Source organism: Haliotis asinina, chromosome 2 (genome assembly GCF_037392515.1).
Source record: "Haliotis asinina isolate JCU_RB_2024 chromosome 2, JCU_Hal_asi_v2, whole genome shotgun sequence".
NCBI lineage: Eukaryota > Metazoa > Mollusca > Gastropoda > Lepetellida > Haliotidae > Haliotis > Haliotis asinina.
In genome coordinates, this window is record NC_090281.1 from 78,543,643 (window position 1) to 78,564,912 (window position 21,270).

General features: G+C 39.9%; 1 protein-coding gene across 2 annotated transcripts in view; it reads left to right on the forward strand.

Annotated features, from left to right (window-relative positions):
• The window catches only part of LOC137274381 (allene oxide synthase-lipoxygenase protein-like), a 76,988-nt gene that overhangs the window by 22,316 nt on the left and 33,402 nt on the right, over positions 1–21,270 (forward strand). Inside the window, exon 2 of one of the 2 annotated variants that reach the window (XM_067807537.1) lies at positions 5,617–6,245. In XM_067807537.1, coding sequence (XP_067663638.1) covers positions 5,772–6,245 — 474 coding nt within the window. In that variant the 5' untranslated portion in view covers positions 5,617–5,771. Of the gene's footprint in view, positions 1–5,616; positions 6,246–11,062; positions 11,681–21,270 lie in introns of those variants that run through there. The other variant, XM_067807536.1, reaches the window with a different exon arrangement.

Sequence of the window (21,270 nt, forward strand, 5' to 3'; positions counted from 1 at the left end):
CGTTGAACGAGGTGGTCTGTACGGTTGCACTAGGTCCTGTGTACGGTTGCACGAGGCCCTGTGTACGGTAGCACGAGGTCCTGTGTACGGTTGCACGCCGGGGCCCTGTGTACGGTAGCACGAGGTCCTGTGTACGGTTGCCCGCGGCCATGTGTACGGTTGCACGAGGCCCTGTATACAGGTGCACGAGGTCCTGTGTACGGTTACGCTCCTGTGGTTTGATGAGCTTGTAAGTAAAGCAAATAAAATGTTAAGGACAATGCGCTTGTTAAACACGTGGCGTTTCAACTATGATTGCCGAAAGTGAGGACAAAAGTGGCCGAATATATTCATTCACACCAGCTACTGCCAGGTTAAGTACTAACTTTGGTATAAAATTCAGTTACGTGTGTAATGTCCTTATATATTTGAGTACGTGCATTTACGTATTTAATGACTTGTGCTCATGTAAACGATATTTTTTCCGTATAATGAAGTGGTATCGTATAATTTATAGACTATGAGGAATGGTACTGAAGCCGTGAGCTGCAGCACGACTCCTGCTGGTTCCTCGGGCTTCTGGCCTCTGTGGTCGTTGCGATTAACGGCTGAGGTTAGCATTTCGGACAGACAAATAAGTGATTTTGTACTATATGTCAAGACTACATGGTGTTTAGCCTTTTGAATTGAATGTTGACTCGGACATTGGTTGTCCTGAACGGGTTGCAGTGTCATTGTTACCGCTGAGTGAATGCGTGAGTTATTCCTTGAACTTTCCTATATACTTAGTCATACAAGCACCACGGCTTGTCAGTGGGGCGTACACCCAAAGTAATGCATTTCTTTCTGGGAATCCATGGGCACGGGAATGGGATTGAGGAAGCAAGAATCATACCCTGAGGTTCCAATCAAATGGTTCTGACAACAATGGATACCAGCTATAAAGAAATAAACGACGCCTTATAAGAATGGTTCATCCGTACCACCAGTCATATCACTGACCACAGTCTTATGCCTATGTTATGTCATCTATAGAACTGCTGGTGGTGGGGTAGTCTGATGATTAAAGCGTACACCAAAGACACGAGTTCCATTCCACAATGGGTATAATCTGTGAAGCCCATTTCTGGTAGCCCCGGTCGTGAACAGGATTTTAATCTGTTTAAAGCTTAAAATGCCACAGCACAATGCCTTTTTTCTTTCCTGCCTCTTCTGCAACAACCTCCTGTATGACATTTCTAAGGATGAACTTGACAGACTGCAAAGTACAGATGCAGTTTTATCAGAGCTTTGGGAACACACCCTACCTGTACTCTAATCACTTGATTAGCTACAAGTCCTTAAAAGAATATAATGTAGAGTCGTATGTCTTGCCTGCAATGAGTCAAAAGCATCTCCTCTCCATATTCTCATACTCTTACTAGCTGCATGGCATACACCTTCCAGAAATATCAGTCCAGCTGTCAAATACAACCTCTCTGTACCTCCCTACATGTTGAAACAGGTCCTATGCTACGGTGCTATGGAACTCCCCTCTTCCATCAAATACCTTCCTTTCTTGACTGCGCATTAATCTGGGCGCAAGACCCACCAGTGTCTTAATTGCTGACAACTGTTCATCTTCACAGTTTCATGTGCTTCGTGTATGCCCGTACGAGTTCAGCGTCATGTAAGTGGCCCTATTATTGTTACAAACCCAACTCACTCACTCACTCTCACTGTTATGTAAGCATCAGGTCACCTATGCATGCATGTGTTTTGATGAGAAATCGTGGATATTTCTGACAAAGTTTACTCATGACTCAGTGTTTCCTTCTGATGTAGAAATATGATGCACTTTGTCAGTCAAAGCTCGGTGAGGATTTCCAACTCTATATATATGCTAAAGCGCTTCGATTTTCGATACGCGCCCATCAGAAGTTGTTAGTAATTATCCTTCACTTCGTTGAGGGAATGCAACACGATTAAGAGGATGTCATGACGAAACGATGCGTCAGGTAGGTGACTAATGTTTTAATCTAATTTCTTGTTGACGACATAAACTTTCTTCTGAATGCACTTGATGATCCAACTTTGACAAAACTATACTTGTCTCTCGGTATTTATATGTGTAAACTTATATTTCCTGTTTAATGGTGTTGTAAAATTGAATAGCGAAATAGTAAAAATCTGAAAGAAAGGGTAAAACGAATTCACAAGATAATCCCAAGCATTTTCACGACTAGGCGTGCAGTTGTTTTGATGCTTAACCCCAGTGAACCTCTTTTACCTACCCTAAAGGATACCATCCATCTACCATCATTGTTTTCCGTGGCATAACAGTAAATTGCTCCCTGACTGAATGCGCTCCGGGTGATCCCGGGAGACGTCAGACATGGGCTTCACACATATGGGGAATCAAGCACGGTTCATCGACGTGACGAGAGAACGCTTTAACCACTAGACTACCAGCACGGAATTACTCCACAAGAGTGTGTGACAAAACCCTTCGAATGACATCCGACATTACTTTTTCTTATTATATAGTTTAATCATGATACATGTGATGCATGTGGTCTCACCGTAGCCAAGTAAACCTTTTCAAAAATTGCCTCAGTTCATACAGCAGAAAATGGGTACCCGGTGGTATGTCATGTGGCCATCTTATAGGGCCTCACGGCAGCTTGGGTTATCCGGTGCTCTTTGAGCATTGAATGAAGCCAGGGAAGGCGCTTTATACATACATTGTATTCGTAATTATTGAATAAATAGTATATGCCATGTTGATGCATCTTTGGGTCAGCACTGGTGATATATGAAATAGGTAGACAACGAGTTTGAAAAGGAGGCATACAATGACAACAGCACTCCGAGATGTGCCATTCAGCTCGAGCCATGGACTCGTGTTACACGAGTCGGATGTCTGCACTGTTGATGTTGGTATTGGATTAACTTACACATACTCCATCTAATCGTATATAACATCCTCATCTCGAAACCAGAGACACTGAGCTTTTTGCAAACTGTGAAACCATTTCGACTTGAAAGGCTCTTCAACGGCTTTTGGAATAAGCTGGTAGCTGGAAGTCAGACTGATTGCATTTTCGTCGGACAAATTTGGCAGAAACAGTGTATATGTCAGTGGTGTCTAAAGGGCAGGTGTTCCAGTGATAGGCAAGGCATGTGGAGCTGTTATGTCATGTACTAGTTGGGTGGAATATGTTAGCGTGAAACAATGTGAGGATCAGAGGCATCATATGGCCAATAATATACTGAACAGCAAAATAAACGCATCTCTGGCTCTTTGTCAAGTTTAAATAGAAGACATAAAAATTAACATGAACGCTGAATATTATGTGATTTCATTTTTACTTACACTTCTTTTGCTGTTCAGTCTATATAATTTTGTCGCTATTTTGACTTCACACATTGTGCTGATTTCGGAAATGGAAATGCGTCGAGCTGACCATTGCTTTGATCGGTTTTGTGGCACACTAAACTATTTTGATACATTCAATAATATTACTTGGATCCGTTGTATCACATCCATGAATTACTTGGATCCATTGTGTCACAATCAGTCCTTACTTGGATCCGTGTATCTCATTCATGAATTACTTGGATTCGTTCACCACATTCAGCCATTACTTGGTTCCATTCATGACATTCAGATTTACTTGCATCGGTTGTGCAACATTCATCAAACTCTTCGATCCGTTGTGTCATATTCATGAATCACATGGATCCCTTGCATCACATCAACTGTTACGTGCATCAGTTGTGTCAAGTCATCAATTATGTGGATATGTTGTGTCACATTCATCAATTATTTGGATCCGTTGTGTCAGATTCACCAATTATTTGGATCCGGTGTGTCACATTCAAACGTAACTTTAATCAGTTTGACTTTAACCACCGTCCACCGTTCTTTGGATCAGTTGTGTCAGATTCATCAATTCCTTGGATCCGTTGTGTTGCACATTCATACAGTTTATTGCAGCCGTTATGCTGCACATTAACCTATTATACTTCAATGAATAAATCACCATACCACACTATAACATTCCATAAATCAAATATGTCGCAAGCTGTTAACGACAAATTGTCACTTATATGTGGTCGTTGCCAGTCATATTTTACACCGGAACAAACATTATGGCATATATTGTCAGTTATTGCTGCGACCCAAACGCTGTCCTATCAGACAAGGTACCAATATCCACGAGGTCAGGGTTGAGTGGGTTGTAACCCATGATCACACAATGCCTATTATTTTTCACTCTACATGATTTCCCTCATTTATTCTTTCACAAAGGGTCTGTGTATCAGCGGCCAAAACATGCCCGACGTATGAACGTGAAAAATGTGACGTAGAAACCAAGTCGATTCCCTTTGACGTCGTAATTGCTGGTTCTTAACCCAGCGTTTCAGTAAACCATCATATATATATACGTGGTTGTTACATGTAAGGTCAAGCGAGTCACAAGACGTCATTTGATTGAAGTGTCAGTTTGTTTTGTGGTTGTCTCGAGCGGACAATTCAGTGATTGACACCCTGAGCAACAATACAGTGTGACAGGTATTAATGAAGTCAAACTGCTCTGACCAAACTATCCCGTTAATAGCCTGTTGCGACCAGCATATTCACTCATATCATGAGTATCCATCTACGTATTTGGGTTACAGTGACATCCGTCAACATTATACGCCGTGCATTACCACTCGATCTCGCTCACTAGTGTGTGTGTGTGTGTGTGTGTGGTGGGGGGGGGGGGGGGGGGGGGCGGTGGGGTAGCCTAATGGTTAAAGTGTTCGCTCGTCACGTCGATTGTCCACACGAGTACAATGTGTGAAGACCATTTCTGGTGTACTGCGTCGTGATATTGCAGGAATAGTGCCGAAGTCGGCGAAAAACAATGCTCACTTACTGACTCGTATTTGATAGGGCATCCCAGGGCTCGTCTATTATGATTTTATATAAATACAGAAAAGGCAGATAATGAACCAATCGGCTAGTCTTCATACTGAACTAAACTCCACCGGAATATTGATGGAATATTGCTAAAAGCACCGAAAACTAAACTCACTCATTACGGCAAGTGTGGAGTGCCAATTCTGTACCGGATCTTCACGGCTGAAAATAGGTGTTAAGTTAGCAGGGCTAACACGTTCTCATACAGAGCATCAATTGCGCAACCTAACGCATTAACCATACTTTTAAGAACAACTCATTCATCTGGCTATATAAATATTAAACACCTAATTAGCGCAAAGAACACATAACAGGTGTAACCAGTGAACCAGATGAATTGTGAATCATTGTACGACCTCTTCAAACAGGGGCAGTCTGTGACGTCTTTGTTAACGACATGCTCCCTAAACCTCAACATGAAACATAGAAATACTACTTTAATATACTTAATTAAAAATGTAAATGACATGAAGCAAAGGATTAGAATATAGTGCTTCCACAGGTGTTTGTAGTGTCTCTTTTCACTTTCACACGAGAAAATTCGGATCGGCTGAAAAGTAAGTCAATGTCTGGTTAATGAAATGATGTTTCAGTTTGACAACGTGGGGAATTGATGGTTTCAGGTGTAATATTCTAGTGGTATGAAGACACGTTACCTCTACAGTTATTTTTTTTCTCTGTTTCAGACTATAACAAAGCGATACCAATTATAACGAGTAACGTTATTGCAAGTTGGTCTTCACCTTCGACCGCACTTGGTGACTAGATTCAAGAAAACTGCCATCGTATTTACAGAGATCATTCAGGTACACTGCCCAGTCGCGAGGGAACATTGGGTATCATGAGTTCTCGGTTCGTCATATATGTGAAAACGGGGGACCAGCGGGGTGCGGGGACGGACGCCAACGTCACCATCGTCCTCCATGACAGCGACGGCGTTAAATCTGAAGCTGCCGACCTTGACAACTTCTTGAGAAACGACTTTGAGAGAGGGCAAACTGATAAATTCTCTCTTTCAAAAAGCAAAACTAACGCTATTGGGCCGGTGATCGCCAAGGTTGAGTTTTGGCGCGATAGTTCGGGGATTGGTTCTCAATGGTACCTCGATCTTATCACTGTGGAGAACATCACAACCGGGAAAAGATTCGAATTTCCGGTCTTGCGTTGGATTGAAAGTGACTTCCATTACGTCATCACGCACCTGGACACGTCCCTTCCGCAGTTTGACGAACAGAAAGCCATGAGAATAAAAGAACTAAGCAAGAAGAGAAAGGCTTACGAGTACTGTCAAAGAGCGGAAGGGATGCCATCACAGGTAGGTGTTGATTGTTTATGTTTAAGGATCATTAAGAATTTTAATACACAGTGGAAGCTGTCGAAACCAGCATCTGTCCAATCTGGAAAGTTGTCAAAACTGGCATAAAATCTCAAGCCAATCATCAGCTCTGCAATCCAACACAATGTTTGAACCGGATTATTTCTTGTCAAGATTCACAAACTGTCATCCGTTTACATAGACAATGATGTCACGCGTGAATGGGAGTACAGTCTTTGGCGGCGATGGGAAAACCGGAAGTCGTGCTCACACCGAACCGGATGTGTTCCTGCGCAAACAATAGTAGCATGTATACGACACTAGCGTTATTGCGTATGTGTTTCGTTTCCTCAAAATGACGGGTAAACAGGATAAAGTAGTCGCTGAATTTACCATTCACCAATTACAATAATAATATTCAAGCGATATGTTTTTACAACACAGTGACCAAAGGCACGTCCCTACGCCGCTGGCACGTTTTATGACGTCGCGTGACGGATTAGAGAGAACAATATCATATCCTAATGTATATACGCATGTAGATTTACAACATGATACAGTGTTATGTAAGACTTATGAAATCTGTACCACAGTCAATTAGTCATGATTGCGACATGTCGTACGATGCCTCTTTCCGAGTACGAGGTCATTATATATGCCTTAAGAAGAACCATAAAGATAATATCAGCCTGTTGATAATTTACTCTTTAGTGGAAACTTTACATTTTGCATCACCCATCGCTCTGCCTCCTATGATAAATAATAAATAAATTAAACAAAAACAAAACAGTAAAAAATACCAAAGCATAAAAACCAAACAGCGACGCGCGTTCGCCCTCGCACACACGCAGGTACACAGTTACGTTTGGGATTTTACTTTCTGTTGGGACTCGGTCTTTATTAACTCATGCTTGTCGTAAGAGGCGACTAACGGGATCGGTGGTCAAGTTCGCTGACTTGGCTGACACGTGCCATCGTATCCCAGGTCATGCTCATGCTATTGACCACAGAATTGACTGGTCCAGGCTCCATTATTTACAGACCGCCAACAAACGGTGATGGGTTGGTGATGCAGCACATCATTTTGATCCAAACGTATGTTTCGTGTTTCTTCAATATGGCGGTAGCAAAGTCAAATTCAGGTATCATTTGACATGAAAACACACATAAAAGGGTTGCATACATGCAGGGGCGGTGGAATAGCCTTGGGGTTAAAGCGTTGTCTTCGTGTCCATGGGTACACTATATGAAGCCCTATAGCTGCTGGAATATTGCTACAAGCGGAGTAAACCCTAACTCACTCACTCACTCACTCACTCACTCACTCACTCACTGTATGCATGGACAACAATGTTCCGTGTACATGTTGCTGATCGAGAGATAAACGCAAGGACTTAATTACAGAGGGTTCCGAGTGGTAATTTGATTGAGGACATTGAACACTAATGTTACTTCCTCTTTCCAGGAAAAGTGATTTACTACACAAATGGTTATTACACGATGAAATCATCTACTTCTGGGGCTGAGTTCCGGGATTGATTAAAGCTTAATGTATTTTACTAATTATCATTTATGAGTTAACGGCACAAGGCTGCACGTGTCTTAGATTTGTTTTACATATGATACTCTTGGGGTTGGGGTAGGTTTCTCTCTCTCTCAGCAACAGGGAAGTAATATATGTCGGGAAGCAGATACTGTATCAGACACCAGCATGGTGTTTACTGATCCAGGACATGTAGTATCTCATCTTTATGTTTGTCTCCTTCATGGTACTCTCCTGACATGCGATTGGTGTGACAGAAACACAAAGATATAAGTCACAGTCACACCGGTATGTTACAATATGCTTCCATGGCATACAATACGTTTTCCGAGAACCGGCGTATTGACAAAAGACCATGTATCAAGTTTATGTAATTATCTTCATGGTTTTTTTTTCATTTTAAATCTGCACTTTCATTCACAAAAAAATGTTGTTTTTCTTTATTCAATGTCAAACAGCATACTGAAATACTATAAAATGTATGAAAATGAAATAGAATCCTCGACTATGCCAAAGAATTTTCAGATTGGCGTTATCAGAATCATAACATATATGTTTTGTAATGCGGGTGCATGAATCGTTGAATCGTAATATATCGCAATGGAATACACTACTTTACTATATACAAGTAAGGGAAATGTTCATACTGCCCATGTTACAGACATTTCACAAAACAAGTTCCACTTCACACAATATACTGCTGCTAAGGATAACAACATGTTTTACATAAGGCGCTAGATTGCGAATTACATTTTCATTTCGGGGGATAGAAAGTAAACAAAGGCGGTTAAATGATATTTTACCAGATAATTATTTGGCATGTATTGTTTTCTTAAGCAGCATAATGTGAGCATGCAAAATCAAAATGAATTTCATTTTCTTCATAGGTAATGGGCATAGTCGTATACTGCTCTCTATTGATAATCGTTAGCCTTTATTTACTGATACGTCTAACAAACCCAATAGAAAAGTGTGGTTCCGGAATTTTTAAATGTCAATACAGATAGATGTAGTTCTTGTTGAATTAAGCTCTTACATGATCTCGACAACTGATATCTTTTGTCTGGGCATGAATGCCGTTCTTCCTATTCACATTTCCATAGGCAATGCCTGAAAAAGTGAAACTAATGCGATCTTAATCATCAATATTCATATTTGCTTTTCTTTACAAAACACCATACTGTTTTGTTATACATTCATTAAGATAAGCATGTCTCGCTACTTTCTGCGGTGTCCTTTTACGTGCGCATCGAACAACTGCACAAATGCGCACCCGGAAGTAACATGTTCCGCACTCATTGCCTTCCGACGAAAACCGAGCAATGTGTTAATATGAATGGCCCAGTTTGAACCACTAAATGTTGAGAAAAACAAATTACACATGGTATCGTTACGTCCGCAGTAGTCCAGGAGCGTTTGAAATAAAATGTGAAATAAATGTCGTGCGAGTTCAACAGCTTGACTGCTATTAAGAAAAATTCTTAAAATATAAATAATAATTTATATGATAAATGTATATAAGATAGATTTGTTCCCTTGGTATATTTACAATGTTCTCATTTAAAGAATCTGTGTTAAACGTTTGTAGAGGTTAATATAGTTTAATATTCAGACTTCAACTGCAATAAACCAATATTCCTTTCATGGAAAAATATTATTGAGAAAAAATACCATTGTAATCAATTGGGGTGGATTTCACGCGATCCATGAATGAAAGGAAACTCATTATTACTGGTCCGTGTTCCATATGCCGTTTACATTGATTTCTAGTTAGATGAGTATCACCACGCTGTGTCTTCTTTCAGCTGTATGACTTCGTTCTGTAAATTATAGCGTCTGCATGCGTAATCAAGTGAGTGACATCATGAGCATCAACCCATTCCGTGCCAATGTCAGTCACCGCGCCGGGCCAGCACGTACCTTTTGGTCGCCTCTTAAATCGGCAATTGGTTGCTTGGTATCTTCTCACTTATTTAATCGAATATTCCTCCCAGCTTATTCTCAGAGTAAATTGCATTCACATTCTGGATGTTTGTCATGCGCAGCGAAACATAACCACACGGATATATAAACATCTCCCGGATACAGAGTTTAACGATGTGCCGTGGGAGAATGTCTGTATACAAGATGTGTTTTTCATCATTCACGATCATTTTCTGTCGCAGTTTTCATGTTGTTTTTTTCTAGCTCTGTCCAAGTGACCTGAAAAATGATACATTATTGACCATGTAAACCTGTCTTTCGGCACAGGAATAACGGTCAGATCACTGGTTATAAAGACCGATCCTCATTTACGGGAGGGTGGTGGGGTGGCATAGTGTTTAAAGCGTTCTCTCGTCACGCTGAAGACTCCATGTTCGATGTCCCGCTGCAATACTCCAGCAATATCACGTCCGGATCAAAAGAAATGGGCTTCACACATTGTACCCATGTGGCACATCGAACAGGGGGGGTCTTCGGAGTGACGAGCGAACGCTTTAACCACTAAGCCACCCCATGAGAATCGGTCTTTATGATGCGTGATCTGACCGTTATTCCTGTGCTGATAGACAGGTTTACATGGTCAAGAGTGTATCATTTGTCAGGTAAGGAATTGAACACAAGTCTTCGGCGTGATGAGCAAACGCTTTAACCACTAGGCTACCCCACCGCCGAAACAGCTGCATGAGAACTGCATACTATTTTAAGATTTGTACCGTTTCCAATCCCGTGAACGCTGTCACCTTATTCGACCCTTCCTCACAAACTGGAATACCTGGTGACCAATAGTTCAGTCGTCTAACAGAGCACCTAGGTCCGATTTTCATTATAGGTTGAATAGTTATGTATATTCCTTGCCTCCCTTTTTTGACATGGTGAACGATTTCTGAGATGTCGTCAAACCTTCAGGTGGAAACAAATGTCGCTATAACACAAGTGAAACAGATAAAGTTCACTTATCTCATCCAGTATAGTATTCATAACAAAACCAGATGTAGTATATACCATGCTTGTAAAACAATACATATTCGTTTCATGGACGTTTTTGTATTATTCTTAAGTATTTTAAACGGGTACATTTTTCATCTTTGTTGGTCAGTGGATTCAAAAGCCACGCTGGTGTAAACAAATCGCCGTACACCTTGTCTTACTCATGCCACAGGATCGATCAATTATTTCAACGAGTTCAACCTATGGCCAATTTCTGTCAAAGTTAATCGGTTCATGTTTGAGTTTCGATGAGTCAAATTCCCCCACACGCTGCCCACTAACCGTGACAGCCGCTTGTGACGTCACGTCACGTGACGCCACCCTCTGTATATAGCTTTATTTAGAGTCTTACTGGTTGGATTGACTCGCGTTTTTAGACGCGATAGCACATGGCAGCGTACGTACAGTTGTGACAGCTGATCAATTCACCATGGGAGGGTGTTTTAGTGGACCACATTCAGAATATGTTGTGTATGTTAGGACGGGGGACAAGAAAAATGCCGGTACGGACGCTAATGTTACTATCATTCTTCACGATGACAACGGTCACTGCACAGGCGAGGTGAAGCTGGATAACTTTCTTAGGGATGACTTCGAGAAAGGGAGGCTCGACACCTTCCCTGTTCCCAAGAGCAAACTGGATCGGTTGGGAAAAGTTACCAAAGTGGAATTTTGGCGTGACAATGCTGGCATCGCCAGTGCGTGGTATGTTGAACGGATTATGGTGGAGAACAAAGTTACGAACGATATGTTTGTGTTTCCCGTGTTTCGCTGGATTAAAGCAGATTACCATTACGTTATCAAACATTTAGACACTTCGCTGCCACAGTTTGACGATCAAGGTGATCAGAGGAAAATGGAATTGGAATTGAAAAAGAAAGACTACAATTACATACAACGTGCGCCAGGCATGCCCGCTCAGGTAAACGCTCCATTGGGTTAACCCTTTAAATGCAGACTTTATTGTGTCAAATGAGAAACTCGCACGTGCCATCACGTACGTGAACCGGTTATCTAACAGCTATCAGTATTTGATCAGTGTTCATATCGTTAACTGTAATAGGAAAATCAACACTCGTGAGATATGACTAAATCATCACATCAAAAACTGACAGTGTTAGATTCAGATCTGTATATGATGTACATACTATTTTATAAGAACTGGTTGAAGGAATGGTATGCTATGGGATAAATGGAATGATGAACTAAATGTCTGCAGTTTTAGAAGTGTGATATTTTGAGACAATGCTACTTAAAAAATCAGCATTTTTATAGAATTTGTTTAGTATTCTATCTTTTCATTATTTTTATAGATGCAGTTTATACATGAGAGTAACAAGTATCACATTCGATAGTTTAATCCTAACAGTGTCGTTCATGCTGTATAAAGTGTTAAAATTAGAGTGTGACCTTTTGGCTGAACAGTGTGAGTCTGTGTTGGTGGGTGTTGCCCCTTGCACCTATATCAATGGGCTATTGACACAGGGCCCGCCCAAGGTAATGTTTTTATAGCAACACCAACCCAAATACCTTTGTTGGTTCATGTCGCCATGTCATCTGTTTGGTTGTCAGTAATGGCTAGGGACACTTGCTCCTTCAGATGTTGATTTGTTTATGATGGTCAGTTCAGGTAGAATGTATATGATGGTCAAACACATATGATTCTGTCAAGCTGTCCTGTCTTCTAGAAACATATTTGGTGTCCACCTATAGTTTTTTGAATTACACTTTCTTAGTAAAGTCAAAATCTAGGTGTCTTTTGGATTCGAACCCTGATTCAAGGGAGACAGCAAATTGCCAGCACACAAATGAAAGTGACGATTTGTAATCTTGACCGGGTACCTGTAAGTGAATATATCATTAAGGGGATGAACATTATCACTCCTTGATGTACAAACAAGTCACTGACGTGGAAGTAATTCATCTGATCACTTAATTCAGTCCACGCTTAACACCACACACAGTCTGAGTGTATGAATTATCATGACAACAGCCTGTTCGTATCACTGTCAGACACCAAACCAATTTGTGACAAAGATTCAGTGATCTGCTTAAAGGCTAAGTGAATTGGGAGACCGAGAAATGTGAACTATTTCACGCTTCACTTAAGGGAGGATATGAGGTATTTTTAGTTCAAGGAATTTAAGGATGCATCAAAGGTGTGTAGATTTTTATAAACATTTTGGATCAAGGGCATTATGACGACAACCACAGCTTTAGCTGCAATTGAAAGATATCAGCAACATTGTTTTCATCATTATCAGTCAAGTATAAATTACGTTAAGACTGTCATACCTTGGGTGTTCACTAGGGTTTGTGTGCTAAAGGTATTTACTTGTCCAATAGATGCTTAAAAGTGTATTTTGGGGTACAAGGCGTGAATATGGGTTACCATGGTTACAGGTTGACAGAATGTGACATGCTTCAGTTGCAGGTCTTGGCTATTTCATTTCACATCCTCACAAGCCTGTAATCTATCCTGCTGGAAAAGAGTAGAGGATCACTGGATTCTTTCATGTAATGCTATGATGGCTAACTAAGAAACAATAAGGTGGACTTAACATTTCCTTGTTATATTGAAAACACTTAACCACTGATACCCTGTCAATAGAGCATGTAGATCTTTCAATAATATTTTTGGTAGCTGATGGCCTCTCTATACTTAATGTAATATGTTTAGTCAGGTAATAGTGACAATTTATTCTCTGGTGCGACATCTGCTTTCTAAAGATTTGCAGCTGTTTTGCATCAAGACAAACCCTGCACCTGAAACCACACGTGCCTAGTTAGAAACAGCCTCAACCCAATAAATCCACAGCTTGTTATCACTGGGAAGGAATGGTCATGTTCTTACAATATTGATTGTGTTGTAAACCTTTTGTGTAAGTGTAAGATATACATAAGCGGATCCCTTTTGTAGTGAATGTTTTTCTGGTCCTCAAAATCCAACTTTTATGCAGTTTCTTGCAATATTCCAGCAATATGGCAACAGGAGACATCAGAAATGGGATTCACACATTGTGCCCATGTGGGGAATTAAACCAGGGTTTTCGTCATGACAAGCGAATGGTTTCACCACTAGGCTACCTCACTGTGCCCTTATATATCTTAAAAAGTTGAACTTATTTGCGCCATGTGGCAGTTTAGTGAATATTACTCCCATTGGTGTTTAAACACTCATGCCGTAAGTGAATTAACATAAATTAAGTAAATTATCTAATATGATGTCAGGTAATCTGACATGCTTACAAATATATAATCTTTCAACAGTTTAACATACAAATTGTAACTCCCATGTTACATTTAGTAAGTACAAGTGCAACACAGAGAGAAGTTCCTGCAGTCTGCATGACAAAGCTCTCAAGTACCCTAGTTTCCAGAAGCATCTGTGTGTCTCTACCAGTCCTGTAACCCCTACCCCTAACCCCACCCCAAACCAATCCATTTTAGTCACTTCCTGTGATGAAGACAGGACCAAGTCTATATCACTGGCACCCCCTGGGGTGCCTTCTTTAAGGAGTCTAAAGTAGCCTATGTCATAAACTACTTTGACTTGGGTGATCAACTATTACCCTTCAGTATAGACTTCTAAATGTGACAGTGTCCTCTGCCACCAAAGCTTGTATTGAGGCGACTAGCAGGGTTGGATGGTTAGACTTTGCAAACATGATTGACGCTTGACTTAGTGTTCTAATCATGGGTTTGGGCCAGACATGGGCCAGACTTTAGTATTGCAGTATGTTAAACTATGGTATCCAACAAATAGACAACTAATATATAGAAAGCTTGATGTCATTTGTTTTCTCTTCCTGTCAAAGGAATCTGTTGCTTGTTTCTGAATTTCCTAATTTCAGTTTTGACTTGTCTGTTGTGTAACTTGCCAAGATGAAAATATGCATGAAATAAGAGTAAGATAGTGGATGATAAGAACATATAAATAAATACCTGTCAAGCTCAAAGAATTTAAAATATGCCTATATCTACAAACCCAATACATGTATTTTCCCCACATTCTATTGTATATCTTCATTAGAATTTGAAATTGTGGAATACTGATGTAATATCACATGTCTGATGCTCTTGTGACATACTAGTCTAAGGAGCATCGACTAGTGATGGAATGTGAATAATAACACTTCATGTCTCTCACTCATCCCAACACAAACACCCTTCCCACCCCTCACAAACACCCTTCCCACCCCCTACAAACACCCTTCCCACCCACCACAAACCCCTGCCCAAAGTTTGACAACCCTCCCATCCTTGAAAACCTGAATGGTATGTATTCAGTGGTATTTGCAATTGTAGAATGTGCTATATGTGACATACTTGTCTAAGGAGCATCTAGTGATGGAATGTTAATAATAAGCCAGTCTTGCTTCCCCTAGTGGAGGAGTCACAGGGTGTGGAAGCTTCCTATCTTCATCACTGATAACTGAGCCAGCGATGTTCACATCCATGCATGATGGAGCAGTACTGGTGATAAGCTTATAGGGAGATATGAATTCATGTAGGGAGATATGACTTTTATTAGCCAACCCTGAAGTCCATTACTGTATTTTTCCTAGCAACTAGGACGTGAGCTTGTTTGCATTGGTGGGGATGTTTAGAGATGGTATGGTGTGGGATTGATATGTGTGGTATGTTGGACTTTGGTATGATTAGGATTATGATTAATGAAGATGATAGGTGTACCTTCCTTAATTTGTCTGACATAGTGTCAGTTCTGATGGTAAATGCTTTTGCATTTATTCTTGGCTTACTGTTTCAATATTGTAATACATGATTTTGAATTCAATATGAAAATCATTTTGAATACTTGACAGTATTAAGGTGAAAATAAGTTATGTTTAATCTGGATTTTCCCATTTACCTCTTGCATTTTTATTGTAGTAGTTCAAAAGCAGAAAAGTTCAAAAGCAGAAATCCAGTTCAGCCAGTCTGTAATGAAATAAATGTATGCATTAAATGCCACTCAAATGAGACATAAATATCCCACCTGAAAAGAAGATTATATGTCCATTAAGGATGAATGTGACAAAGAGTAGGTGTCCAATTTCTTGAAACAGCTCATGTCTCTCACTCCTCCAAATCATGCTCTGACCCCAGCCCCCACAACCCTGCCCCCAACCCCCACAACCGTGAGGCCCCACACCATCCAGACAAACACTCAACACTCACAGGAAACCACACTGATTTATCATGTCTGAGGACAGGTGTATCTTAAATCTGACTGTGAACTCTGAAAGTAGTTTTGTCAATAAACCTTGAGCATTGTTGAGAGCTGTATCCGGTATGATACCTAAACTGATAAGTAGTAATTAATCTGTGAAACTGATACATTGACGCTAAAGCAGACATATTTGCCCTTTAGGTTAGGAAATAGGAGTTCTACTGATGCAGGGATGATTTGTAAGTTCTGAGCCTCACTATAAATAGTGGGGTGGTGGAGCAGCCAAATGGTTAAAGCGTTCGCTCATCATGCTGAAGACTCAGGTTTGAATCCCCTCATGGATGCGGAGTGTGAAGCTCATTTATGGTGTCCCATGCCATGACAGATATTGCTGGAATATTGTTGAAAGGGTGCAAAACCATAATCACTCACTCACTATAAATAGTATGATAGTATAATAGAGAAGTCTTTTATAGTCATCATGCAAGGCTGTGGCATTTGGAAAATGGACCAAATACAGAATTACTGTTGAGTTAAGAGTGTCTGGATTCTTGTGTGCTCTTTGTTTTGTGCTGCTCTGTGAAAAGTTGCAACAAATTAGGATCAGGATATTAAATATCCTGTAGGATCTGTCAGGTAATTGGACCCATATCTCAGTTTAGGCATGTCTAATGGTGGATGTGTCTGTCCTGCCTGAATGTGTCATACTTTATGACCTGGACTGATGCGCATGTTATCAGTCAGTGGATTGCCTGACTGAGACTTGGGTATTTATAGAATTCTGAGCATCACTGCAGGTATTACCAGTAGGTTGACGACATCTTGGTTTGACGACATTCTGTAGAACTACAGGACGTACCATCAGACTTGCTGACTTGTCTAACAATGCATTGATCGATGCATGCTCATGATGTCAATCACTGGATTATCAGGTCCTTATATGATGATTTATACATAGACCTCCATGCTCCTATAATACTGCTTAGTTCTTACAGCAACAAAAAACTGATGTTGGTAGACCCATTCATTGCAGGCAGATGAGGAAAAGGTGCCATAATGTACAAAACTCCAAATGTATAGTTGTAGCTCTGCAGTGTTTTTATTGCCATGAAGATTAGTGAATAGGGCTTTAATTTGTAATGCTGGCTTTATAATGTGTCAACATGTGTACTCCAAGCCAAACAAGTCCGTGGTTTTAGATACCTTGGCGTTGCCATTGAAAAAAAAACAATAGTCATTGAGAGGATGATATTTATTTAGACCTGTTCCAGCTGTCCCATTTCATGCCAGTGCAAGCTTTTACCTGTTTAGAAATTTCTTCCAATTTGGGTCAATATTTCCTATAGTTTATTGGTTTAGCTCTGTTGGACATTCACACGTGAAGCGATTGATGATAGATGATGGCGCTACAACAGATTGATTGGTCGGTCTATACATGTTTACAACATCAGCTGAGATCTGTTTTTACAAGTAGTTAATGCAGGTCAGGAACTTGACTTCTTCCATTTCATAACTTGTGTATATTTTCAAAGTCTTGACAAGGAATCGGTTCAGTCTGTTACAGCACTGGAGGTTAACACAAACGCCAAATGAAGATAAACATTTGATTTTATTGTGAGTCAGTATAGTCAGTTATTCATTAATATTAGATGATATTCTCAATATGTTGTATTTGACGGCATCATGATAAGACTAATCTACTAGACTAAATATTTGTAACAGACACCTGTTTAACTTTCATGGTGGAGATATGTTGTTATAGAACATGAAATACAGTAAATGATTCTGTGAGGATGGGAACTAATTAAGTTCTGATGAAAGATAGAAGTTTCTGTCAGTAAGACAAATGATCTTTAAACTGCAAGTAATACAAGAACTACAATTAAGTAGTTGTTTTTTTCTACACATGAATAACAGCTATGCTTGGTTTGAATAATTGAAAAATATTGCCTTTGACGATTTTTCATTTTGCTGCAAATTCTTCCTGGTCAAGTGGTATTAATTTTTAATCTTATAGATAGGGGATTGAGAAAACATCTGATGTCATAAGACAAATGTACTTCTCACCTATTTGACACCTGTGATTATTGATTGGCTTGATGTATTTTATCAGTTCTTTTGATGCTGAAGTTAATTACCTATAAATAATTAAGCAACTTCTTGACATGTGGGTCCTAATGGCTGATTTTGATGGATGGCACACTCTGTAGCCAGGGGCGGTGTGTATACCTTATTTATAATGGAATTGCGTTGCTTTGACATATTTGTGTTCATTATGTCAGGTCCACATATCTCTATGTGTAAGATCCATGTTGGATCATGGGGTTATTTAAGAACCCTGGCACCCTCTGTATTTGACTGTCTTTGTGGAGGAGAAAAATGGTGAAGTGGATAGACCAACTTTGTCCAGAACAGAGGGTCTATACAGACACTGAAGGTGGTACTTGTACCATGGCTGGTGCTTGCTTAATAATAAACAAGCACCCATCAGTGCTGAGTTGGTATGCAGAGTCTGGTAGCCTTGTTGGACTGAGCCACTTTGTCATGAGAGCTGAAGGTCTGCAGTTGGCATTGAGGGTGATACTTGTTGTTGCCATGCCTGATGCTAGGATTAAACAAAGAATGGTCAGCTCTGGGTTAGTATTCTGAGTGTGGTATCCATATTTAACTCTGTCATTTTATCATGGGTGCAGAAAGTCCACAGTTGTGTTATACCGAAAGACATAAAAGGTGATATTTTTTATTACTGTGCTTGCTGTTTGCATATTAGACAAAGACTGGTCAATTTAGAGTGAAGAAACTGAATGGGATTGCCATTAGCAAACTGTGACACCCTGTCCTGGGAGCAGAATGTCTGCAGTCGTATTATACTAATAAACATTAAAGATGGTATTTGTTGTTGCTCTGCCTGCTGCTCGCAGAAATTAAAGTCTCGTCAAGTCTGACACACAAGTCTGTAATCTTGAAACATGATAGTAAACTCTGTTTCCCCTCAGCCTTGTGTTTAGGGTGGTGTCTGATTCTCCTTGTAGGTGTTTCCCTACAAAGGTTTTGACAGTCTTGACCTGAATTCATGAATTTTGGCAAATAACAATAAAATGATATATAGCATGACATTTTTTAAAAAGAAAAAATGTTTACATAAATCCATTTTTAATGTCATTTAACCATTTCATTAGGAAAAAAGACCCCAAAATTAATGCTTAGTTTCTTTGAACAGTGGTGTGAGAGGTTCTGAAACTTGAACCTTCACTAATTGAAAAAAAGTAACAAGTACGTTTTTTGCACCATGTCATGAACAAGTCGACTGACCTATGAAAGGTTAAAGTAGACTCATAACATACTCTTAATGTTGTAACTTAGTTCTAGGTTAAATAAGCCAACATCTTTTGTGCCTATTGACAATATGAAATAAATAGCTGCTAGAGGTTATGAAAGCTTGCAGTGTTTACTCAACCAAACACTTAAGATTCTAGACTGTCTCAGGACAGGTGTAGGCTTATGACCTAGATTTTGAACGTTCCCATACTGTAACGGCTCAGCTGATATATATAGTACCATCTAGACCAGTATCCCCAATATAGATGCTGACAATTCTTCCTGGACGACAGACAGGTCCATGTAACAAATGCCCTTTAACAACCAGGGCGTCCTTGTCTCGTTTGTATGAAAAATGGGCTCCTGTGCTTGGAGCTATGAAGATAAGATGATCTTTTTAAGTTGTCCTTTAATGTTTTGCATGCAAGAACAGTGCAGACAAAAATCATTTCCAGTTTATTTGAAGTATTGATACTGTGGATGTTTTCCATAAGCACAATATTCTCAGGACATCTTTGTTACCATGTTTGATACCTATGATGTTATTAAGTTGAATAATTTGTCATAATTATTTATCACTCTCAGAAGTATGGCAGCAGTTGGTAAATAATCGTGTCTGGAACACGGAAATCATGAGCACTTATCTATGCAATTTGACTGCAATGACATGCATCAACCAAGTCAGCAAGCCGGGCCACCCAGTCCTGTTTTATGTCTTACAGCAAGCGTGGTTTGCTGAAGACCAGTTCTAATTTTGATCGTTCCTTTATACTTATCTATCCTGCTGTGATACATCTATACTGTTACCTAGCATTCTTTTATTCTTCTGATCCTTTGTTACACAAAATTGAAATATGTATTAGACAGACTCCAACTGTGCTATATCACAATGCGTTACGTTATTTTGTACCTTGTATATCATGGTGTCTCTGCCTAACAGTAGTTGTCTACAAACAGTGGGTGTGAAGTGGCAACACTGTTGTACATATAGTACAACTGACACAGTGTTTCATTGTGTTCAGATGTCTTACAACCTGTAAAAAGATCTGCTGTATAGGAAGATATATTTGAAATTAATTGGACCTTGAAGTATCTTATTTAGCTGGTTGCTCTTGGGTCAGCAAAATATTTCATGGTCTGTTGCCTTGGTGATATGATAACATGCACAATAGAAAACTGGTACTAAGCTTTGAAGAAATATTCATTGCCCTGTTGTGTAGTTGCTTGAGAACATGAGATACCTCATCTGTCCTACATGTTCACAGGCCCTGAAGGATGATGAGGTAGCCAAGTGGTGAAGGTGTTTGCTCAACACTGTGAAAACCCGAATTCAGTAATTCCGACGTGGGTACAATGTATGAAGTCCTTGATTATTTATGGTGTCCCCTTGCCATGGTTTTGCTAAAAGCAGCGAAAAACATCTTCAATCCAGCAACAGTATAATGACCCATTTCACAAAGCCCTTACTGCAAAGTCAGGCAGGTCACGAGTTACCAGAGGCTGTGAATCTCCCACCTCACTGGGCCTTTGCTCTTTTCAATGATGTTGTTTCTATCGTAATTATGTATTATCAGATTCTAAGCATTAATTTATTTGCGAATGTGCAAGTGGGTGTCAATAATGGAGTTGGACCTAACATTTGAAACTGTTGCCTCTATTTCATCTACCTGTTCTCTGTGGAAGTAACACAGGAATTTTACAAAATGGATACCTTTGTTGAACCTTGTGTGTATTTTCAACTAAAATCTCACCCACTGAATCTTAAAAATCCCCCCTCCATTCAACGCACAGGCACGTGATAGAAATTCAAAATATGAATCCCTTCTCTAAAGCTATAAGTTGGAACAAGTTAAAAGCCCAGTGTCCACATCTTGAAATGTGAGGCAGCAATGTGTAGTCCTTCAGGATCTTGACAAATGCACTTGTGATTGTGCCTAACTCTTAAACTGTGAAAGGCATAATGCAAGGTACAAAGTTATTCTTATTTTTCTTTATGGAGTGTGTGATATTGTCATCTACTG